General features: G+C 45.7%; 1 protein-coding gene and 1 pseudogene across 1 annotated transcript in view; both read left to right on the top strand.

The window, feature by feature from the left end:
* The first annotated feature begins 11,709 nt into the window (after positions 1-11,709).
* Positions 11,710-11,885, top strand: LOC115065024 (annotated as a pseudogene).
* Positions 11,886-17,020: 5,135 nt separating this feature from the next.
* Iqgap2 (IQ motif containing GTPase activating protein 2) overlaps positions 17,021-25,132 on the top strand; it is a 264,615-nt gene continuing 256,503 nt past the window's right edge. The window contains exon 1 of the mRNA XM_029544180.1: positions 17,021-17,310. Coding sequence (XP_029400040.1) covers positions 17,265-17,310 — 46 coding nt within the window. The 5' untranslated portion in view covers positions 17,021-17,264. The remainder of the gene's footprint in view (positions 17,311-25,132) is intronic.

The following is a 25,132-nucleotide window of genomic DNA, read 5'->3' as shown; positions in this document are numbered from 1 at the left end:
CTCTCTCTCTCTCTCTCTCTCTCTCTCTCTCTCTCTCTCTCTCTCTCTCTCTCTCTCTCTCTCTCATGTATTTAGTCTTATTTATGAAGCACAGTGTCACTCTATAGCCCAGTCTGGCCTTGTACACCATCTCCTGCCTCGGTCCACGACGTGCTGAGGTTACAGGTTTGGTGCCGAGGTTACAGATTTGAGCCACCACACCCTGATCAGACCCTGATCTTCACCCTGAAGACAGTCACCCTGAAGACAAACCTTTCTTTCTTTCTCTTTGCCCTGCAACAGCTCAAACAAGGATGTCTCGAAGCTACCACAGGGGCAGCGCTTGGCTCTCCAGGGGAAAACTCGTGACCACTTAGTCAGGGTGCTCTGGGTTGACTCCGAGATGCTAATGTTTTAAACTCACACACGGGTCCCTGGATAAATTTCTTAACGTTTCCCGATTCTCTTCTTTAGTTCATTAAGGAAAATTTTCATGGGTGGGGGCAATCTGACCTTCCCTCCTTTCCTCTTCAAGCGTATCATGCACCAGCTTTTTCCTCTGTCAAATCGCTGTAGCAGACCAACAGCCTCTAAAGGCCAAGGGTCTCTAAGAACCTTCTCCTTGGGCACTTCTTAGTGGGACTGAGGCATGTCCTCCAGCCAAGATGCCAAGTGGGTTCCCAGATTTGTTTGCTCTCCATCCTAGCTCTAGGTACTTGGTGCCCTCTACCTGAAACTAAGATTCTCCAGGGACACCTGGCTGAGTGAAAACTTCAGGTCATTTCCCTAAGCCATACAAGGCATATGTATGTATGTGCCCCAAACGAGGACTATGCCAACATAGGGTTATCATGGTACCAAACCCATGGTATGGATTCATCACTTTTTCCCCTTTAGTGTTCACCGTGCTATATAGAGGTCACATCCAGGATTCTCCTGCTGAATGCCACTGAGTGTTCCATGTTAGGACTCTCAGCTGGTCCTGAATTGGAAGCAAATATATTTACTCGGTATAAAAGGAAACATTTGAGGGCACAACGTGTCCTTCTCTGTGGGGCTTAAAAGCAGCAGGACTGGACAGACAACTCTCTGAGTGAGAAGACATCTTTCTTTGTACTGGATACCACTCTGCTCTTGTGACCAGAGAAACGGGCTAGGTAGGAACCTAGTGAAGTGAAAGATTTAATGATACCAACGAGCTTCTCTTCTCTGATTCCCTTCTGTGATCTTCACAGGCTTATTTGGTTGTTTTGTCTGGTGACAACATTTCCCTTCATAGCTATAACTGGCTCCTAAATCGAAATCCTCCTGCTCCTGTTTCTAGAGTGCAGGAATCATAGGAGTGTGCTAGCACACTGGGCTGATCATTTAATTAATTTTTTTTTATTTTATTTATCTTATTGCAGTGTTAGGAATCAAGCCCAGAGTCCTACACATACTAAGCAAGCTCTCCAAAACCAAGCAACATCTCTAGCCCTTGGCTATTTGACGTTATCATCATCATCATCATCATCATCATCATCATCATCATCATCGTCATCATCGTCATCATCGTCATCATCGTCATCATCATCATCATCATCATGCTAAAGCTTTTCATGACCTGGGCAAGCTTCTACAGTTAAGCTACATTCCCAATCCAGTCATTTAGTTTTAAAAATATTTTTTAAAAAATGAAACTGAAGATGCAAAACAACATTCTCATGAGTATTTACAATATTGCTCAAGAGTATAAAATAAGTTTCACCACCCACTCATTAATTTCCCTAGGTTATTTAGACCCAGCTGTCCTCTAAAAAACGCAGATTTGCATAAACATTAGATGGAGAGTAGAGTGAGCTGATGAGCTGTTGGAAGAAGCAGACGGAGTTTACTCTTTTTCGTTTGAGACAAGGGCTCTCTATCACGTAGCCCTGGCTGTCCTGAAACTTGCTCCAGAGACCTAGACCAGGCCAGCCTCAAACTCCCAGAGATCCACTTGCCTCTGCCTCCGAGTGCTGGGATCAAAGGTGTGCAACAGTACTCTTCGTTTATATTTTTCCCTTTCTAACCTTCCTCACCTCTAGGCAGAGTGTGGTCCATAAAGGAGTGATCAAGTAAACCACTGAATATACAGAATTGTACAATAGAATGGTTCAGCAAAAGCTTAAGAACCTGATGGCCAAGAGTCCACAGGAAAGCTGAAAGGCTGTCTGCAGGCTGAAACCCTACCTCCAACGATCCTGGGCAGGTGTTGAACAGAGGTTGCAGCACTTCCCCATGCTCAAGCTGTCTCCGTCGTACTAGAACTCCTTCTGGAAAGTTCTCTCTTGAGGAACGTTTCACCCTTGCAGCCAGCTCATCTTCTTGTTGTGTAGCAGTTTCTTCTGAGACCAGACATTCTATCCTTCAGGAAAAGTTATTAAGACAGGAAGTAAACAACTCAAGCTAGCTTCAGGAAATCCCTAAAGCTGACTGGATTTACTAGGCTCCTCCTCCTTCTCTAAGAGTGTATAAGCAGTAAGGACTGATCAGTCTTACTCTTAGACAAGTTGAGCTGCAAAGACTCTCAGATGAACTGAGCTGCTTGGAAGAGGCTCAGTCCAAGCAGACTGGAGGAAGCAGCGGCTACACAGTCTAAGTAGAAGAGACCACCTGGACTGCCAAAGAGGAAACAAAGATAGGCAAAGCCATCTAGGAAAAGGCTCTGCCCCACTTAGCCCACCCTGTTGGGGTATCTGCAGGTGTGCTCCCTCCCAGTTTCCAGCTTTCATGAGCTGGTGCTCGTGCTGGGGTGGGCTCTTGTGAAGCAGCTATGTTTGAGTCATTTCTGCTCCTGTAAATAATCCCTCACCCATTGTCCTGTAAGTAAGCCCAGTAAAACTCACAACTTCACTAAATTGGATGTTGGTGCAGTTGTTACTTTCATTTGTTAAAGGCTCCTTTTCTGAATAAATTGTGTTTGTGTGCACACACGTGTGCATGTGCATGTGTGTGTGTGTGTGTGCCTGTGTGATATGTGTCTATGTGTTGTGTGTCTGTGTGTTGTGTGTGTTGAATGTGTGAGTCTGTGTGTGTTGCGTGTGTATGTGTATGTGTTGTGTGTGTATGTATGTTTGTGTGCTGTATTGTCTTTGTGTGTGTTGTATGCATGTCTGTGTGTTGTATATGTGAGTATGTGTCTCTGTGTGTGTGTGTTGTATGTATATGTATGTGTGTGTTGAGTGTGTCTTTGTGTGTGCTGTGTGTTTGTCTGTGTGTTTTATGTGGTGTAGTATGAATGTGTTAGTGTACATGTGTTAGTGTGTGTGTGTGTGTGTGTGTGTGTGTGTGTCTGTTGTTTCCATTCAGGAAGTCTGTCATACATACACGCTCTTCTCTCCTAGTTCCTTACAAAAAAACAATGGATAACTCTCTTTACTCCATTCTTGGATTCTCTTCTCCCAAGAAAGCAATCATTTTAACAATGTCCTTTTTAATAATTTAGAAGCCACTAACAGAAGCAGGATATGGCCCAGTGAATTCCTCCCATGTTTTCTTTTCTGATTACTGAGGTTTGATCCTAGGGCCTCTTAGGTGTTCCACCACTTAGCTCTGTTCTGGCCCAAGCTTTCTTCTTCTAAATGACTTAGCAGAAGCCAGCCACGTGCCATGCCCTACGGCATGTGTTGAAGATGTGTTAAACTCAACAACACCAGGGAGATCTAGAATTTTCTTTTATCTCTTCTTGGATGTGGCCCGTCAGTCAGCATCTCTCTCTTTGTGCAGCTTGCGTTTGTCCTGACCGCCCTTCTTTTTCCAAACCCCCAGACAATGGAGCTGTTAAAATAAGTTGATTTAACTTTGCCCCATTGTGGTTCCTGGAGCTGGAGCAGTGAAGTTTGGTTTACTGACATAACAGGACTTGGCAAGGGCTGAATCCATCCTCACCATGTGGGCCCATCTGCAAGGGGAAACTCCTGGGAGAGTCAGCTCCGAATTTCATTTTGTTTAAGACCGTTTCTGGAGGTGGATTTGATTGGAGTAACCATCTTACATTGAAAGCAGGCGGGAGGCTACGTGGTGTGTCTCCCCACCCTCACCCCAGGGGTATCACAGTGAGTTCTCTTTCCAGATCTCACAGTGATATTCTCTATTACTCCGCCACCCCACGACTCTGCTCTTTTCTGGATGGGAGATACTGCGGAGGCACTTATTAATTTATACATGTCTACCAACACTCAGCCTCCTGGTGCAGCCAGATGCCGTTTGGATGCTCAGCTGCCCCAGTATTGCGGGGATTCTCTTCCCTGTTAAGGTACACAGTTATCAAAGAGCTTGGAAGAGGCGAGAAGTCAGTGGAGAACTCCAGTGTGAGGCAGTTGCTGAACCAAGAAGTTAATGTGGTGGAAGAAATGAAATTGGAGTTATTCATCGCTTTGGCCAATACATTGGGTATTGACTATTAGCAGTGAATAAAACTAGAGTGCTGGCCAACCAAAGCAACAGGACTTATTAGGAGTTCCAAGTTATGGGAACACAAGAACCCTTTGGAGGAAAATAAAAACTACCTGGAAATAGGGATTTTATGCACAGGACAAGTTTGAGTCTTTTATAAATGAAAATCTAGTACTCAATTTTTGAAAAATTAATTTATTCTCTGATAGTTTCATATGTGTATCCCTCCACCCTCTCTCTCTCCCTTCTTCTTCTGCCAACTCCTTGTCTTATTTTCTTATTTTCTTTTTGTCTTTGCTTTGTTTTTTTCACTTTGTCACTACTGGGTTTAATGAGGGTCACTTGTGTGAGGACATCCACTGAAAAGTGAGTAGCTTCACTCCTTAGTGGGTGCACCACCAAGAAGAACTACTTCGTCTCCTATACAGCAGCCCTCAAGAACACTAGCTACCGTAGCCGAAGCAGAGCCCCAGGCGTCCCTTCCCTCATCTATGACTTAAGGCTGAGTGTTCTAGTTTTGTGTGCCTGGTGCAGGCAACCGCAGTTGTGAGTTCACGGGTATCACAGCCGTGTCATGTCCACAAGACAACATTCCAGTCTTTATCTGAATCATCTAACTTTTACATTCTTTCTGCCCCTCCCCTGCCCACACCTTTGTGATGTTCCCAAAACCTTGGAAGGGGTGACATGAGTGTCCTTAGTGTTTATCACATAAGAGCCACTAGTTCTCAGCGTCTCTGAGTTTCTGCATCAACTGCCATTCACTGCACGGATCAGCTTCTCTGATCAAGTCACTAACCCACAGGTATAAAAATAACTATTCAAGAGGCGTTTTAAAAATGTCCAACTAGCAAGACAAAATTAGTAAAGTGACCTGAGTGACTCTAACTTCCCCAGCCATGAACCTTTGACACAGTACCAAATACCAGACATGAGCTCTTTCCTGTAGACCTGATTTCAGATCAAAGAAGAAGTCAGTAGTTTTCCCCACAACAGTCTTGGCACTCCTGTGCCAACAACTACCTCCTGCCTGGTCCAACACCTAACTTTCTTGTTTGTTGTTTTTGTTTCTGTGACAAGGTCCCACTGTGTATCCTTGGCTGGCCTTGAACATATAGACAGACATCTGCTTGCCTCTGCCTTCTGAGAACTGAGACAAAAAGTGTGAACCACCCACAGCAGGCTCCAACACATAACTTTTGAGACCAAGGACTATAACGTTGACCTAGATCCTGAAACACTAGATACTAAATGTGAATTGAATTCTACTGAGAATTATCACAGAAAAAAAAAATCAGTAATTAAATTAGGACTAGAAAAAAAATAAAGTAATGCTATGTTCTATTTAGGGTGACTACTGCTGCGATGAAACATCATGGGGAGGAATTTGGGGAGGAAAGGGTTTATTCTGCTTACACTTCCATATCAATGTTCACCATTAAAGGAAGTCGGGACAGGAACTCAAGCAGGGCTGGACACTGGCGGCAGGAGCTGACACAGAGGCTATGGAGGGATGCTGCTTACTGACTTGCTCATCACGGCTTGCTTAGACTGCTTTCTGATAAAACCTAGAACCACTAGCTCAGGGATAGCACCACCCCCATGGACCACTAGTTGAGAAAAGGCCTTACAGCTGGACATAATGGAGGTGTTTCCTCGATTGAGGCTCTCTCCTTTCAACCTGTGTCACTTGGCATAAAACTAGCCAGCACATTCGGATAATAGACTAGAGCAAGAAAGTTCACTTAAAATTTAAAATGTATTATTTGTAAATTTGTTTACAAATAAATTAGTGTAAAAATTAGAAGTGAAACCAACAAGTAACAAAGGCCCTTCTGGGCTGAGGGAGGTAGGAATGACCCCCCCAAATGAACTGCGTATGAACAGGGACCAGGTTGTCAAAAAATTTACTCTTTGGTTTTACTGCTTGCTAGAACAGACCTCCCACCCAGCGCACAATCCTTTTATGGTATTTCTAGCAGAATGTTTTTTGAAGGAGCACCTTATACAGTTTCAATGAAGCACTGTTTTAGGCCTCAAGTTTATACTCATTAACAGATTTCCAAGAGTATGTAAACTCTAAAAACTCAAGAGCTCAATTCACTACACTGTATGTGTGTGTGTGTGAGAGAGGGGGGGGAAGGAGAAAGGGAAAGGGAGGAGAGAGAGAGAGAGACAGAGAAGAAAGAGAAAGAGAGAGAGAGAGAGAGAGAGAGAGAGAGAGAGAGAGAGAGAGAGAGAGAGATCTCCTAGGAATCAAAGCTAGAGCCCTCCACACTGGGCACAGGCTGCACTACTGCCTCTAACTCAAGACATTATAGTTTGCTAATAAATTACTAACTTTATTTTGTTTAATTTTCTTTCTCACGTTTCTCCAATTCTTTGTAGAACTCACTCCCAAAGTGAAAAAAAAGTACACTAATTTTAATGTAATTTACACATGACTAGACATCATGTAGCACTTTGAGAGTAGAGTGAAGAGACAGGAGGAGTTTACACCAACAGGGCCTCCATCAGTCTCTTGGATGACTTTTGTACCTCTCACCCTCACTCAGTGGGAGGGTCTGACCTCACCCCATCCTTGCTCTGGATGTGTGGTGTTCTTCATGTTAAATTCTCTCAGAAATATAGAATATAGGAAGCAGTAGAACAAAAACTCTAACATTCTTCTAACATGTTTAAAATGCAGAAATCTGAGCAAAAATGAAAACAGACTTCTCAAGCTCGCTGGTTTTACTGACCGGACCAGGAAATAGTGGAAATCCAATGATAATCTTTGTAAGTCGTAGGCAGACGCTTCCTGTAGGCAGACACTTCCTGTTGATATTGTCACTTTCTAAGATCCAAGGACATTTTTACTATGATTATAAAACCTTTATTGAGGGCCTATTATGTGCTGTACGAAATTCAAATTCCAAATTCATGAAAGCTCAAAGTTTTTAGTCTTTGAAAATATGTAGGTAAAATAGGGCTTGGTGCCTCACACACCTAATCCCAGTGTTTGAAAGGTGGATGCAAGAAGACTGTTAGAATCTGAGGCCAGCCTGGGCTACACTGTAACACTCTATCTCAAAACAGAAAAAACAGGGCTGGAGAGATGGCTCAGTAGTTATACTGACTGCTCTTCCAGAGGTCCTGAGTTCAATTCCCAGCAACCACATGGTGGCTCACAACCATCTGTAACTGGATCTGATGCCCTCTTCTGGTGTGTCTGAAGACAGCTACAGCATACTCATATAAATAAAATAAATGAATATTTTTTTTTTTAAAAAAAAAAGATAAACCAACCTAGAACATCTCCATGATGGAAATTCTAGCTTTGGAAAGTCTCTGCATGGAAGGTCAGCAAGCAGGCTTCCAAGTGTGATGGTTTCCCCACTTCTGTGTCAGATCCTTGGAGGTGACTCATTTTGTTTACTGTTATGGAAAATAAGAGCAAAGGAGGCTACTAAAAGAACCTCCTTTTTTTTTTTTTTTTTTTTTTCTGATCAAAGGAAACAATAGAAACAGAAACGGCAGCTAAGGTGACATATGCTAAAGGCTCAAAGAAGAATGCTAATGGAAGGATTTGGTGTAGTGATTCAGAGAAGGAAGCAAAATAAAGCAAATTGGAAAGAGCAAAAAGAACATGGGTTTGACTCTTGGGAGCTGTCCATCCATCAGCACAACAGTCAGAATTCAGAGCAGACCTGTAGTGGTGCTGGTAGTGGTGCAGACAGGACAGTGTACTCACAAGGGCATGCCCCTGGGGCTTAGCGACCCACCAGCTGCAGCAAGGGAAGGATCCTGAGGAATGTAACAGGCTGGAAGTTTTGAACAAAAGTAACTGAAAATGTGTGTAGGGATGGCATCTGCAAGCCAGAGAAAGTAGTTGAAAGGAAGGTAGAGTGGACCAGGATGACGCTGACTTGGTCTACAGAGCCAGCGTGAGGTGACACTTGTATTTATGCCTGACAAAAGGCAGCCTTGGGTGCTGCAGGCCTTCCATACTGGGATGTGCCTTGGTGCACCACTGACTTTCACAAATGGCCCCAGGCTGACTAGATCCAGATGTGGCATTAACCCCTAACCAGCCACTGAGAATTAGCAGCTGGTTAGCTATAAAAATTCCCCGAGAAGGTTTTGCAATGAAAGGGGCTGTGTGACTGTGTGCTAAGTTCTGCTTAGACAAGAGACCAGCCACATGATCCATCTTCCACCACTTAGTGAGAGAAAAGAGAAAATCCCTTGTTGAATCCTAAGAGGACACTGAAGACTCACTAACCAACCCCTCAAATGAGAAGTTTATTATCAGGGATGGGCCCAGCTGCCCCTTAAGGAATAGTTGAGTTTGGGGGCATATGCCACAACTTCAACAATAAGCACCTCCTACAAAGATATGTGTGTCTGCCTATTTCTATTGCCACATCACTGTCATTTATTGCAGTGGGGTTTTGTTTTGAAACAATATAGATTTGTCTTATTGAGGAAATGAAACACATGAGTAAAAAAATGCTAACTCAAGAAACTATGACATCATTTCTATTTTAAAGACAGTCAAAAGTGCTTATTTATTTTTTATTCATAATTTAATTTTTGATTGAAAATAGTTTTTTTTTTTTTTTTTTTTTTTTTTTTTTTTTTTTTTTTTTTTTTTTAATATGCTACATTTGGATCATGGCTTCTTCTCTCCAGCTCCTCCCTGATCTTTATCTTCCCCGGAACCCGAATCAATGCCCTTTCTCTCTCTTTCACTAGAAAACAAATAGACAACTAAAAACAAACCATAATAGGACAAAACAAAATGGGGGGAAAAAAAACGGAAAGTAAAAGCACAAGACGTCATTTTTAAAAACATTCCAGATGTAGAGAAGAATGCCCAGGAGCAAACATCAAATGTCTATGAGCATCACTTACTTTTCTCTTTGTGACAAAATAACTCACTGTCCTGAAGAGATCTATATAACAAACATGCCTCTAACTTGTAAGCCCCACTTGCCCAAGGACAGATACCTCCCCGAAATGTTGGGGGCTGTTGTTCATGTAAGATAACAAGCCACTTGGTTTTTCTTCTATAAATAAGGTTGGTTGCACGGGATGTGCTCAATCTCATATAGGCAGGAAGTACATCAGGATATGTGCTTGGTCCCAGTTGGATGAAAGCAGGAAGTACATATCTTATGGGTTTTGCCTTTATAAGTAGCTGACTGAAGTAATTTGGTGCCATTCACTGGAAATCCCAGGTATGGACCTGGACAGTGTCCATCATCCTGGATAGTATTAAATAAAGCTTGCCTCAAATCTGGCTTTAAAAGAGTGGTAGTGGTCGTATTTTCTCCCAGTGGGATTAACCTATGTCTCCTAGGTGGTTCCAAATCCGGTCAAATCGTAATGAAGACCAACCATCACCCTGACTGTGCGTCCTGGGAATACAACTGCTCATTTGCTGAGTGGAGTGTTTGTGTTTAATAGGATCAGGATGGTGCACAGTGGCACTTTACCTAGGAGGTTGAGTTCAAAGCACAGTATGGGGGGGGGGTTGGGGGAGTGAAAGGGGTTAAAGAGAGCCAGAGGCAGAAGGATCACCATGTGTTTGAAGGCAACCTGGACTACAAAGGGAGAAGTTAACTCAAGCTAAGAAAGAAGGAAATAAAATGTGAACAACTTGATGTTCTCTACCTTCTTCTATAGCTTCTCAGAGTTAACTGCCTCTCTGAAATAGTGCATCCTCTTTGCCTGTCTTTTATGCTTTTACAAAGTGCCTAACCTCCACGTATATTATGTAATACTAATTTGTGTATTTATAATTGCACACAAATGACGTCATGTATATTGTATCCATGTATCCGTGCTCTACACCACCAGGGATGTATCCATTCTGCCACAGGAGGACACTGATTGTTTTCAGATTTCCCTTGGGATGGATATCTGTGTGTGTGAGTCTGCTTCGCTCCAGGCCCTCAGAAGACAGGGGACTGTTTAACATCGGAAATGTGCATCTTCACGTTAGACACGGCCAGCCTGCAATGCTTGCTCTACATCCTGCTTCCCCGGCACTACTGCAGCATCTCTGACTCCTCACACTTGTTAACTGTTCATCCTGTTGCCAACCTAGTGGGTGTGATGATTTTTATTCCTTGGTAACTGTTACCGCTCTAGTTAGCAGCGTGAACCTGGGAGAGTGGAGCCTAGAAATGAGGCAGACTTAAAGTCTCATGCTATAGAGCCAACTCTATCCAGGGTATCAGACAATTTATATCCTGAGGGTTAAGCAAGGGCAAAGTTCACGTGCGTTAAGGATGTATACGCACAAGGATGTAAGGTCACAAGCACAACTCAGGCTTGGAGATGTTTTTGAATAATAAAAGTAAAACGATAGGGTAATCGGAAGTAAACCTACCGCTTTTTACTACACCTGAGAAGGACACAAAAGCACAAGGCCAGAACAACCCAGGTTTCGGAGAAACAGAGGTCGCAGGACTTTCTGTCTCGTTTCCTTGCCATTATCTCACGGGCTCTCAGATTCTCACACAGCTTCGTTCATGAACCATGTTCCGACCCTAACTAGTGACACTTTTCAAGATGTGCAAGCTCTCGTTGGTTAGCTAGAACTCTGTCTTGCATCAGTTAATGAAGACAGCCTTTTAGCAGGGAGATCTTAATAGTTAGGCTAGAAAAACCTGAAGTCAGGGCCACCTGCTTCTGCCAAAGCCTGAGCCACCCATGAGAACTTGGCGTGACAGGCAATGCGGAGGCACAGGTGATTCTGGAAGTGTGCTTCAGAACTGTATAGATATGTGAAGGCATCCCCCCCCCTTTATAGCTATGGGAGGCATTTGCCACTGTAGAAGCAATGTGGAAGCGCACCCCTTCCCCCAGGCACCTTTTTGATGACACCCCAGTCACACACGAAGAAAGCCAATACAAATCTAAAGGACTACCTTCAAATTACAATGGGAACTACAGCTTGGACCCAAAGTATCATCCAGGTTCCTTACTCTTTGTAATGGCAACTAAATGGTGACTGGGGGATGCGAGTCTGTGCTTCCCCAAAGTGAAAAGGCTGAAACTTATAGCACACACTATCAGTCTGCGAGACAAGCGCTGGACTTCTGTGCTGAGGAAAGCACACCCTGGGTGAACCCAGCCCCATGGTTTATTGCCTTTGAGACTCGGAGGAGAGAAAGTAGCAATTATCCCTAGAGCAGGAAAGGCACATGTAAGAATTTAATACAATCGATTTTGCAACAAAATAACTAAGTGCTATTGCACTCCCTGAAGCACTTGGCACAACCGTAAAGATTCAGGCCAAGTCACAGCTGTCAAGAAGTTTCTATTCATACCTGGCAGGGGAGATACCAGGATCAAGAAGATGCGCGGCTTATCCACTGCACACCAGATGTGCTGACCCCTGTGATTTCTCCAGATGTGCTGACCCCTGCAGTTTCTCCAGATGCAGGGAAACTGCATAATTTGTGGTAGTGGGGGAATTGAATTTATGTTCTCCCCTGGTGGTGGGGGGAGTTTAAGATCATCCTCAGCTATATAGAGAAGGCGTCCTGTCTACAGTCATAAGACCCTGTCTGAATAATGAGACAAAAGAAAAATAAAGAAGTTCGTGTTCTAAGGTGACCAATAATCAACGCATATTCCAGCACATACGGAGTGGTGAACGCAGTTGGGAGAATTGAGTCAAGGTAATAGAGATGAACAACCAAGGGGTGTGGGGCTGGCAAGCCATGCTGCTCTCTGCCCTGGGAATGAGGTTCCTTCACAGGCTCCCCTGGGAATTACTTTCTTGGAGTTATTTGGTCTCTGACTTTCTTCAACTATGAAATGGGGGAATAATCACCACATTGTGGGTGGTTTTATTTAATTCACTCAATCAAGGTTAGACAGTCTTTCCAACTTTGATTTACTTGCAACTTTATCCTTGAAGCAAAGAGGGGCGGGGGATGAAAGATTAAAAGATCTGCTGGCAGGCCATACTGATTTAACATTTACAGACTATTTGAAAGTTGTCCAAAATTATAGGTTTTCGTGAAGGGGGAAAGGATTTCATCAAAAACATAATGTATATCTAGGCAAACAAATGTGTATAATAAGAAAAGCAATTGGCAGAGACCCCAGGAAGCAGGAAGTATAATTAGGCACTGTTCTTGCTTGGCTGTGGCAATGGCTGTGCCTCAGTTTCCCTGTCTGTAAAATAATACAAAAGGGAATCCAGTCCTGCCATTTTCTTTCTCCCAGTACTTCAACTCCCACTTCTGTTTCTCAGAACAGAAATACTCTTTCCTTCATATCTGATTCAGTTTCTTTTAATCTGATGTTGAGCTGTAATGATTTCCTTTTTAGACAGAGGTTTCCGTTGTAGTAAAGCTTAGCTCTGGTTTCTTCTTGCAGTCTCTCTGTTTGTGGAATGGGGGACATATTAGAAAACTTTAACAACACAAAATCTCCCCATCCTTTGAAAAAGCCCAAGTGTCTTTTCTTCATGCCTCACACTTGGTGTCACTGTTTTGGATAGACTTGCTGAGTGATCAATAGCGCTATCTTATTGGAAAATCAAACCATTTTCTATAAGTTTTGTTTATGTTCATTTTATGTTTATAAAGCAAGTCTTTTGCTTGCTTGTAAGGCTCTGAATGTCACCTGTGTGTGGTGTCTGCGGAGGTCAGAAGTGTGTGTCAGATCTCTTGGAACTGGAATTATAGACTATTGTTAGCGTTGGTGTGGGTGCTCAGAACTGAGCCTGTGTCCTCTGTAAGAACAGCAAGTGTCCTTAACTCCCGAGCCATCTCTCTGGCCTTTAAATCAGTTTTAAAGCGAATGGATGTTGAAGTAGTGTGTTAGAATTTTGACTCAAGCATATTATTGTCTCCTTTTGATATAAGCAATCTAATGGTTACTGTTTTAAAGTTGCCAGGTTTCCTAGGCTGAAGCCAGAGGCTGGAGAGTTTGAGGAAAGCCTCAGCCTATAACCAGATCCTATGCACGCAAACAAAGCAGAAGAACAGCCGTGGTAGGAGACAAGGGAGGGACTTTACAAGTATAACCCTGCCTGAGAAGGGCAGGGTTAGGCCGGACTACCAGACAAGGCAGTGAGAAATTAAAGTGAAAATTTAAAAGGGGACTCTTGACTGGCTTAGGGGAGGCTTTAGTTTCAAGCTTTCGTACCATAATAATAAAATAAATACAATTTTCTAAGCATTTTCATTCTCATTTCAACTTGTTAACAAAGGAGCTAGATTAAATTAAAACATAATATTAAATACCATATCAACAGAAATTTGCTCTCTCACAGTATTGATTTTTCAATACTTGGTTAGTGTTGGCTGTACTGGCACATATATAATCCCAGGCTTTGAGAAGCTGAGGCAGGAGGATCAAGAGCTTAAAGCTGACCTGAGCTACATAGCAAAGTCATGCCTCCAATAACAATCATAGTCATAATGTATCATAACACGATTATGATAATAATGGTGTCATGCTTAGAAGTTCTTCAACGTCATGCGTCTAAAAAAAAACTTTCTTGCTTTTTTTTTTTTTTAAAGTGTCTTGGAGTCTAGTAAGATGGCTCAGTGTGTAAGGGTACTTGCTGCCAAACCTGACTATCTGAGTTCAGTTCCCAAGAGCAGCATGGTGGGAAGGGAGAACTAGTGCTATCACATTGTCCTCTGGCCTCCACACCTGCACCGTGGCCTATGTGCACACACATACGCAAGTGCTAAATAAATACATGTCTTAGAAAAGGAAGTCGAAACAAAATAAACTCCAAGAGGCATTTTCTCCCCCCACAATCTGGCCTCGGCTTGTCTGTTTGTTTCCCCCGATATCCTCACAAGTCGAAGACACAGGACAATGACCCATCGCCATGTATTTAGTTGAGTCTGTGGTCTGAGGTCAGATTCTAACAACAACAGCCTAACATTCTGCAGGTTGAGTTGCTTTCCAGAGAGGTGGTGTGTGGTGATCTGTGAGACAGCACAGTGCAGACAGAGTTGACAAAGATTGGCTCTAGCCACTTGCAAGATACAAAAGCACTGCCTGGGCTGGAGAGATGGCTCAGTGCTTAAGAGCACTGACTGTTCTTCCAGAGGTCCTGAGTTCAATTCCCAGCAACCACATGGTGGCTCACAACCATCTGGTGTGTCTGAAGACAGTGTACTCATATAAATAAGAATAAGTAAATCTTTTTGAAAGAAAGAAAGAAGAGAAAAGAAAAACACTGCCTTAGATTCATTTTTCATGGTGACATCACATCAGCTGTCACAGAGCCCCAGATCCTCTAGAACTCTCAGCAGCCAGCAAACTTAGAACGACCATCTTCCCACTTACATCTTTGGGTTTATGCAAACACAGGATAGCTTTCACTCTATCCAGCCCACCTATGAGCATGTGTGACTACCCCGTTAGCATTGAAGAACCTTCAGCCTGTCTGCATGAAAGCATCGTGCTTCCTGAGGTCAACTTCATAGAAGCTCTTCTTTCCTAACATCTGCTATAGCCCCTTCCATCCAACTTCAGGAGCTCCACCTTGTTTGCTCTGATACATTTTGTAACTTGCTCCAGAACTCACCTTTCCGCAAGTCCAGAACATTCTACAATTCTTATGCTCAAAACCAAGAAATCCTGGGTGGTTGTTGCAGCCCGCATATGCAAGGCCAGCACTTGGGAGATTGAGGCTCTGGGGTCACAAGTAGGGCAAGATCCTGTCTCAAAAATAAACAAACAGGGCTGGTGAGATGGCTCAGTGGGTAAGAGCACCCGACTGCTCTTCCGAAGGTCCGGAGTTCAAATCCCAGCAACCACATGGTGGCTCACAACCATCCGTAACAAGATCTGACTCCCTCTTCTGGAGTGTCTGAAGACAGCTACAGTGTACTAACATATAATAAATAAATAAATCCTTTAAAAAAATAAACAAACAACAAAACACCCCAGCACATCTTTGAGGGCTCTCAAATGTCCCTTAATTGTCATAATCGACGCACTTGGTCTGACATTCAGAAAGTGCTCTGCGGCTTAGTAACAGCTTCCCAGCCCAAGCTCAGGTTCCAGCTCATGGCTCCCATCCTTGCCTGTCTTAGGATAGAATGTTCTCCACCCAACTCTTGCCTATTCTTCAAACTCCACCTGACACCGTGCTTTGAAATCACACCACCTTCTCAGGCCATTGTGGTTTACAGCGATTTCCTCCCTCCTCTCCACACATAGACCATCTACTTCTTGGGGCCCAGCGTACTGGTGTTCATCCTCAGAACTGATTGATGTGTGAGGAGTTCATCTTTGATGCACAGAATAAGCAGTGCGTTTTAGAGACCAACACGGCGTCTCTGAGACATGGAAGAAGCCTGGCTAGCAGGCTGGTCTCTGGATGAGCATTACTGACCTGTGGCCATTTTCCCCTCCGAGTTGCTCTTAGCTGCTCTTAGCATTAGAAACATCTACTTTTGTGGGGAGGAAAATCCCTTTCATTCCATTCCAACAGGTGAGAATCCAATGTCTCTAGAGGTGGGGGTGGGGAATCCTCTCGCTCTCATCCAGTGAGACATCCCTCTTCCTGTGCACCTAACTCATAGGCCAGCTCAACTTCAGGTTCACCGACCACTTGTGAGAAATGCAAGTTCAGGAGCCTCAACCCAGACCAACTGAACTGGAGGCAGGGCGGGGCCCAAGAGTCTGAATTTCAAGTTTCAAGAGTTCATTGTGTCTCCCGGAAAACAGCTGGCCGCTCTCTGTAGATTTGCTTAATTAAAGGTGACTAGATCACCTTTCTTCGGCTATATCATCTCTTATGACCCTCTCTTTCGATGTTTTTTTTTTCCTGTCATGTGATCCACATGCCCCCACGTTTGTGAAAAAGCAGTGGCCCACGTTTAGGAGGGGGGTTCCACATTCCTCCAGGCTCCAAGCAACCGCATGAAACCCGTGCTTTTAAAACAACTACTTGTGGTTTCTGTCTCAAACGCTGAGCCGGAAAGGGGTTGTGGCTGTGCGACCCCGGCTGGGCCTGAGCGACGACAGTTTTGCACATTGGGGGCGGGCTGGCAGAGGGGCGGGCGGATGACTGGCAGTTGTGTTCTGAGTGTTGTTTGGAGGCTGTTAATCTTGCCCCTGCAGCCGGCGCACGAGCTCACCCTTACCGTTTCTTGGCAAGAAAGGGGAATCCTGTGTCTGGTAGACCAAAAGTCATAAACAATTTTCGTTTATACCCCTAAACGCGAAAAGCAGGCGCACGCGGAGCTCGGGGGTGGGGTGGGGAGGTGAGTGTGTGAGGGTTGTCCTCGTGCAATCTCTCTAGAGGAAAAGGAACTGCAATGTTTGTCTCTCAGTCACTGAGCAACACCCAGGCGAACAGGGTGCCTGTGGTCTGCTGTGGTTTTTCTTGCTCTCCCCTGCGCTGGTTCACTTCCACCCTCCGGATGCTCCAAGGCGCCCTCCATCTGTGCGCTGGGCTCCAGCCGCAGGGGTCCAGGGTGCCTCTCAGCCCCTTCCTCTCGCGGGAGGCGGGCCCTCGCAACCGGGCGCTGCGCTGTGCGGCCAGTAGGGGTCGCTGCTCGGCGGCGCGCTCCCACCGCGGTGAATAACGGGGCCGGGCGGGAGGAGAAAGGAAACCTGCTGGGGGAGGCGGTGCGGCCCGCGGGCGGGCGGGCGATCGAGCGAGGGAGGAGAGAGTTCACTTTTGCCCCGGTGTCAGCGAGACGCGTCCGTCGCAGGCTCGAGCGAAGGAGCACCGAGGGAGCGGATCCTCCAGCTCCGAGAAGCCGGGCGAGGGCAGCCCCAGAGGTGGGATCGGAGCGCGCCCGCGGGGCGCGGAGCCCGCGAGCCTGGCCAGCGAGGGAAACCACGGGGGGCGCGCCCCGGGAGGGCCCCCGGAGCAGCGCAGGATGCCGCACGAAGAGCTGCCGTCGTTGCAACGGCCCCGCTACGGCTGTGAGTGTTCGGGTTCCCGCTGATCTCGGGGCGCCCCTCTCCCCGGGACGGCGTTGGGGAGGCCGAGGGGCTCGAGGGCGCGCGGCGGAGGGCAGCGGCTGGCAAAGTTGAGAAGTGGAATTGCAAAGGAGCAGGGCGCGGATTTCCAAGTCCCTTTCTTCCAAATTCCTAATTGCGGCTTCCAGCTAAGTCCCTCAACCCCGCAAGCCTCAGCGGCTCTGGTGCAGATCAGGTTGTGGTTTAGGGGTATCAGGTGAGGAGCCCGCCTTGCTTTGGGCGCTGCCGGCTCGAGCCAGAGGGTGGCGTAGGGGATCCGATGCTTCCCACCCAAAAGGGGCGGAAAGTTTGTTTGCTGTGGCTACAGGTGGGCAGCGCAGCTCCTGTGCCCGCGCGCTCTGCGAGAGGTGAAGGCACTTTCCTGGAAGGGCAGGCGTCTCCTACTAGTCTCTTTTGGGCCTCACCTGAGCAGCTAGAGCCACTTAGGCCCCACAGGTGTGAGGCCCTTCCAGCCAAAGCCTACAGGGACACACGTACCGCCCCCAGCCACTTTCCCGGTGGCTCTCCCCGCCCCCGATCTCCTGCGCGGGAGGATTTCTGTGAGGACAGACTCCGAGCCGGTCTGATTGAAAGTGACGGTGTCGGTTACCCAGCCCCGGGCTGCCTGCGGCGGAAAGAGGTGGCTTTGACTAACAAGAGGGATCCAGATTATCGCCAACCACGTGGCCCCGTGTGCAGAGTTCAGAGTCCTAAATATGCGCTAGGAAGTATTTCCTTTAAAACAAACAGAACGCTGGCTTCTTCTCCCGGGTTGGCCCTGTCGACAAACGCATGGCCGCGAACCATGGGTTAATCTTTTGCTTGGACTGGTCTTGGTAGACGCAGTACCAGGTTTAGGTTAAGGTGGTGACGACTGCAACAGAGTGTGTTCATGTGGTTTGTGGTGTTTGGTAGGAGCACAGACGAAATCTTTGGAAGAGGGTCGCCAACTTCCCTAAGTCAGTCTCTCTCTCTCTCTCTCTCTCTCTCTCTCTCTCTCTCACACACACACACACACACACACACACACACCAGTCTTGGAATGGACTGTCAGAGGTGAGAGATTTGTTTTTTCCTTGTGACAGCAAGGAGCCGGCTGCAGCTTCTGTAAAGTGAGAAAATGCATTCAGCAACCCAGCATTTTGCAGCCTGTGCCAGTTTGCAGTTGGTAAACCACACAGAGAGCTCCCAGGGCTGGAGGAGGAGCCCTGTGCTCATCTGGTGGCCTCAGTGTCAACCTCAGGTCTTTGGGAGTCCTTTCATGTGACAAGCTCTTGGAACAGAGGGCGGTTTCACCTTGTTGCGCTGTAAGATGACTATAAGGTCTTTATCTAGGTGAGCACACCTTACAGAATGGTTTGACATCACACGGTCTGTGTTATCCCTGTTATGCACAGTACGAAGGGGATGAACGTGATTCAGGAATGCAGCATTTCCATTAGCTCCTGCATGGGCATCTGATATGATGCCTGATTTTTTTTTTTTTTTTTTTTTTTTGAATCAGCCTGTCGCTGCAGCGCGCCTTAGAAGACTAATCAAGGAGGCATAGATTTGGCAAGCCTGAAGCCTGCTTTGCCGAATGAGCCACATTACTGAGAAATCCTCTAAGTTTCTGCGCTGATCTGGAGTGGCGGGGTGGGGTGCTGTTGTTGGAGCCACTTAGCTTGCTTGGGCTTATCAAATGCTCTTCTCCATTGATTCAACATGGTAAAATGGGGAATATGTGCTTACATGTTATCCACACTGAAGTATGTAGATATGTGAAATATGAAATGTTTAATATTATAGCCGGCTATACCATTTACATGAACATTTTAATTATACTTTTGATACCATGTTCATATCTAGAATATGCGTACAGTGTGTTTTTCTTTAAAAAAAAGCTATCTAGAGCTGGTAAGATGGCTCAGCCAGTAAAAATGCTTGCTGCCAAGCCTGATGACCTGAGTTCAGTTCCAAAGACCCACATGGTGGAAGGAGAGAGCTGACCTCCATAGGTACACACATACACACAGGACATCTAGAGAATATATCTTGATATTAATAGATACTGCCAAATTCGTTGACTACCCAAAAAGGGCCTGGTTTGTTATGAGTTGTTGGTTTTCTGGGCCCTCTGTCAAGGCTAAACACCATGCCAGGAAGGACAACAGGGTTGTCCTCACCTTGTATTATAGGGCATGCTTTTCTTTTTTCTTGGTTACTGGTTTGGTAAGCAGGTGAGTTCAGGAGGCTTCCAGCTCTAACTATCCCAAGTCTTCCAGACTGTTGTAGACTCTGTCGGAATAACAACCTTTCAGTGGTTTGAAGTAAGCTGTTTTACTTGTTTCAAATGTGGACTTTTCTGCTTTCTACCCCCTTGAACTGTTTTTACAGTCAGTTATTCTTACCCAGTGCAACTAAATTAATCTGCCCTGGGTCTCCTTCCTCCCCTTCAGGGTTAGCATCTGTAAACCGCCAACTCCTAAGTTGTGCTTGAGGGTTTGTCAGCGGCCTCTCCACAGTAGCCTCGAGCCTTCAAAGATTCCTGACGGATTGCTGAGAGTGTCCAAATTTGGACCCAGGTGTATACTCAAGTAAAACGAAATAGACTAATTTTCCTTGAATTCCTGTTGCTCCTGGTCATGTGTCCCTGCAGCCTGCAAAGTCATGTGCGAGATAGTAACAACAACAAAAAAATGCTGAAGTGTCACCTCAGCAATGTGAAGCTGAGGAACGACGGCGGAAAGGAGGAAGAGGCGGGAGCCGCCTGTGTGCAAGCATAAGCATAGATGTAGATACACACTTACACAACACGTACGCTTAGGTACAAGTCGCAGTTCACTTTTGTGAGGTTGTAATGACTTACGAAGTATTTGCTGAGTTTCTTCTCAAAGCCCATTGCCACCATGAACCGTCAAAAGTTTGTCTCCAATTAATTCCTTGAGAGTTAAAAGGGCCAGTGAAAGCCCCCATGCCTACAGTTACGTTTTCTCCTCACTAGCAATCTAGCCATCATGGAAACATCACTCTGGGTCACTACTGGTTGTATATATGGCAGGAATGATGAATTTGTACTCTTAAAAGTGCAGGTCCTTCTCATGAGTTACATTGTAAAAGTAACAGTGACTGTTGCTTCCTTGTTTACTTCTTTCAGAAAGGGAAGAGGGTAATACAGGCTTGTCATTCCAATACTCAAGGCCAGGGCAGGATGCGTAGGACTTTGAGGCCAGCTTGGGAGGCATGAGGAATTCAAGGCTAGTCTGAGCCACAGAGCAAGGGTTGTTTGTTTGTTTGTTTGTTTTTGTTTGTTTTTTAAAATGTTAAATAGTTCAGCTGAAGGTTGGAGAGATGGCTAAGTCAGTAAAATGCTTGTCTGGCAAGCACGAAGGTCTGATTTCAATCCCTAGAGCTCATGTCAAAGAAGAGGAGGAGGGGGAGGGGAGGAGGAGGAGGAGGAGGAGGAGGAGGAGGAGGAGGAGGAGGAGGAGGAGGAGGAGGAGGAGAGAAAGAAGTGGTGGTGCACACATATGATCACAGTGCTGGGGAGGCAGAGGATGATTTAAGCTCATTGATGAGCCAGCCTTCCCTAATCAGAGAGCCTCAGGTCCCAGTGAGATGCCCTGTCTCAAAATACAAGGTAGGTAGGTTCTAAGGAGCAACACCTGAAATGATATGACATCATAAATCCTCTCTCTCCCTCTGTCTCTCTCCCCCTCTCTCTCCGTGTGTGTGTGTGTGTGTGTGTGTGTGTGTGTGTGTGTGTGTGTGTAAAGGCTTTAGCTGATAATGTTGAATTTTTGAGTGATGATGCCCTTGTCTGAAGAGTCTGAATGACATGGCTTCTAAGTCACGTGGGAAATGGACCCCCGAGGGGACCAGTGCAGTGCTCTCCTTTCACCAGTCTGACATGGAGAAATGTCAGTCCTGAAGTAGCCAACTCAGCGGTGTAAAAGGGCAGACGAGACTGTGGCTCTGCTCCATGAAGCTCAGCTCTAATATTCTGTGCTTTCCTCCGAGGTGGGAGAATGTGTGAGGTCATGTGACGCTGTCTCCACAGACCTAACCGTCCAGCTAGTCCTTTGTGTTCCTAGTGTATTGGCCGAGCTCCTGAAGGTCAGCAGCAGCTACAGGTTTATTTTTGTGTGTTTTTAACTTTAATTACACAGGCTGAACTTGTTTGGGAGAGTTTAAGCTTGTAATACCAAGTTTGCTTTCAAAGTTCATGTTATTTGGGATGTTAACTCTTTTCTCTAGGGAACTGCTGGTTGGCAGTTACTCCCCACTCACCTCTCCAAAGCTTCTTTGGCATGCATGGCGCTGGGAAACAAACCTCAGGCCTCGGCTAAGCTAGCAAGCTCTCTTCCACTGATCTATGTCCCCAGCTCACCATAAACTTCAGATCGGCTTCTTTTGGTTCAAGCCTCCTAAGCAGGCAGCACTAAAGCTTGCTTCACCTTTAGGCTAACCAAAGGAGAGGCAAAGGCTCAGAGCAGGCAGTTAACATGGGCTGTGGGATCAAGGTTTGCCACCTAACTACACCTAGGTGCTTTTTAAAATCGGTTACTGCTTTCAGCTGGAATAATTGGGAGACAATAGCATTGCTAATTCTCACAGGATCTGGAATCCATGATACTGTGTTACACACTTAGCTAGTTGGTTACAGGGGCAACTTGAAGCAACAAGGCCAGACCCTGTAGTCTTTCCTTATCCACCCTTTTCCAAGGAGCCACACCTGAGTTTTGAGTGTGTGTGTGTGTGTGTGTGTGTGTGTGTATGTGTGTGTAGGGCTAGGTGTTGGGGATGACCCCTTCTTTCTGTCTCTTTCAGCTGTTGGTCATGATTTCCTCAAAGTTCAGAAACCTATTGCCATTTGGACAGAGTGCTTTTAAAAATAGATACACTGTATTCTTTAAGGTGGATTTTAATGTGTTCTTTTCTCTACAAAAAAAAAAAAAGCATAGGCAATTCATGGACTTATATTCATAGAGTACGTTCAGGCTTGTCAAAGCATTCGGTGTATAGATAAAGACATTCTGTCAGGCTCTGGGGCTCTGATGTGAAAGGAAGGCTGGCTTTTCCATAATAATATAATGGCACGCACCAATGACTCTAAATAGGATACTTTGTAAAAATGTGTTTTATTACATATACTGTTGTTCCCTTGAAGTCTGGGCTTGATGAGAAAAACTTGCAGCGGGGTGGGTAGCTGGCTGACCAGTGAGCTGCCACTCTTGGTTTCTTGCTCTAGCTTATCTTTCCTTCAGAGGAAGCCTGGTGTGAAGGAAATGGCCAGAGTTCTAAAGGGGAATCCCTCTGGGTCTGAATTCTGACTTCCATCTCTCTTTGACTGGCTTTGGTGTCTTTGTCAGCACCTTGAGAGGTGTGTGTTGATCGTAGATCTACCGACCTGATTCGTGCATGGTTCCTGGCTCACAGGGTAAAGACATTGTAGTTATTTCAGTTAATCGAGCATCTACCTCTTACGTCCAAAACAAGACCTGGGCACTGGGGATGTCCTCAGTTGGTAGGATGGCTGCTGAGCACCTGTGATGATGCCTTGGATTGGATCCCCGGCCCTGCACACAACAGGCAAGGTGGTGCATCCCTGTAATCGCAGGACTTGGAAGGTGAAGGCAGGAAGATCAGAGGTTCAAGCCCACCCTCAGCTACATTGTGAATCTGAAGGTAGCCTGGGACACATGAGACCCTGTCAAAAGAAAGAGGTGGGGAGAGACAGGCAGGCTGGCAGGCTGAGAGATAAGGAATAACGCTTGTTCTAGTTCATTTTCAAGTTCTCTGGAAATGAAGACATGAGAGCGATGGGTCTGGGGCAATGAAAGGGCTTTGTTTCTGGCTTGGTTGAGGAGTCTGCGTTTGAAGGAGACCCTCAGGTAGGTCAGGGGCAAAGCTGAAAGGTATTCTGGTGTATTTGTTGTGGGGATCAATACTTGCCAGGATTGATACTTATTGTGGATAGATGCTGAGGGGGTAAAGAAGTCACTGGAAGGGGACACATCATGGAGTCCTTTATTTATAGGCAGTAAAGGTCAGTTTGTAGTATCTTAACAATTTTTTTTAAAAACAATATGTTCTTGGAAAGCAGAGTAGGGCACAGCTAGGTATGGGGTTGATGGGGAATATGTGCACAGGGTACTCTGTGTTCAGACACTCCAGGGTCCTCTGGGTTTGAGAGCACCTTTAGGATGGGTAGCCTTGCCAGGTGGCTGTGCTGAAGGTAAGCGGATTCTCTGAGAGCTCGTAAGGGACACACACTGAGTGGGCGTGATCTTGATGGCTAAGTTATCGGGGATAAGGTTTCTTCCTCTTCTTGCTTCCGCATTCTCTCCCTTACCTGTGATAGTTTTAAGCTCTCACATTCCACGGTGATCATGCCCTCTGATGTTCAACATCTCAGCCTGGTTGAAGAGTGACTCAGTCCACATTTGTAGTTAGCTCCCAGTTGGGGGTGAGGCTTTTCAATAGTTATACTCTCTTTGGCAAGAGACCCATGGGTTTTACTAACGTTACCAGCACTCTCCTTTAACTTTATAATCATATACTGCTTCTTGGCCTTTAGCTAGGATAAAGAGCCATTTTTCCAGTCATGTATTGCACATGGTCTGTCTTTGTCAAGGGAGTGTCTCCATCAGGGTCGAGGTTTTCAAAGGACACTTGCTGGAACAGCAATAGTAGAACTTATGAGCCGGGTGTGGTGGTGCATGCCTTTAATCCCAGCACTCGGGAGGCAGAGGCAGGTGGATTTCTGAGTTCGAGGCCAGCCTGGTCTACAAAGTGAGTTCCAGGACAGCCAGGGCTACACAGAAAAACCCTGTCTTGAAAAAAACAAACAAACAAAAAAATTAGTAGAACATTATTTGGGAACTTATGAAAAAGGCAGATGCTTGACTGTAGCCACCCTGTAGAAGTTCTGGGCTCTCTCCTCCCACCCTCCAGGTTTTTAAGAACCCTTCCAGGTGATGCTGGAAGAGAGAAAGGCTATTTCCAGTATTCTATGACCTTTTACACTGTACTCGCAGGGGTTTGCCAAGAAAGCGCAAACATAGGTACCTTACACAATACGTTATTTATAACACCTGTTTGTGTTTTACTTGTGCACACAGCTGTACCATGTCCCAACCTAGGCATTGATTTCTATATAGATTCATGTTAATTGTAAGGAATTTGTTTTAGTGTGGCTTTGAGGTTCCTTTGCTCTCCCCAGGGAAACAAATATGACACAGACAGGGAAAACAATCTTGTCTTTGTGGACTATGCAGAAGCGAGATTAGCTGCTTGGGGATTTGGAGGGCAAAAGGTGCTATTAGAGTCGGGGTGTAATGATTTGAATGAGAATATTCTGCACTGTCTCATAGGGTTGTACACTTGGACCCCCCACTGTCGTTGCTGTCAAGGGAGCTTAGTGGGTGGGCCTTGCTGGAGGAGTATACCATGGAATCAGGCTTTGATGGTTAATGACTTGAGCAGCTTCTAGTTCATGCTCTCTGTTTCATACCCATCAAGGGTTGAGCTCTGTGCTTGCTCCAGCTTCCTCACAGCCCCGCCTCCTTCCCAGGATGGTGATGGGCTTTTACCCCTCAGGCACCATAAGCCCAAACAAACCCTTTTCTTCTTCGGCTGCTTTTGGTCCTGATGTTTTTATCCCAGCTGTAGAAAGCAAACCAAGACATGGGGAGGTCGGGTGAGCCGCAGAACCTCCTCGGGAGCGGAGGCCCCAGTGGCTGCCAGTTTCAGGCTTCTAACCTTTAGGTGTTGCACTGGAGAGTGGACAGTGGACAGTAGGAAT

The sequence above is a fragment of the Mus pahari genome, chromosome 11, assembly GCF_900095145.1.
Source record: "Mus pahari chromosome 11, PAHARI_EIJ_v1.1, whole genome shotgun sequence".
In the NCBI taxonomy this organism is placed as follows: domain Eukaryota; kingdom Metazoa; phylum Chordata; class Mammalia; order Rodentia; family Muridae; genus Mus; species Mus pahari.
The sequence above is the reverse complement of the archived record's forward strand: the minus strand, read 5'-3'. Positions and strand labels throughout refer to the sequence as shown.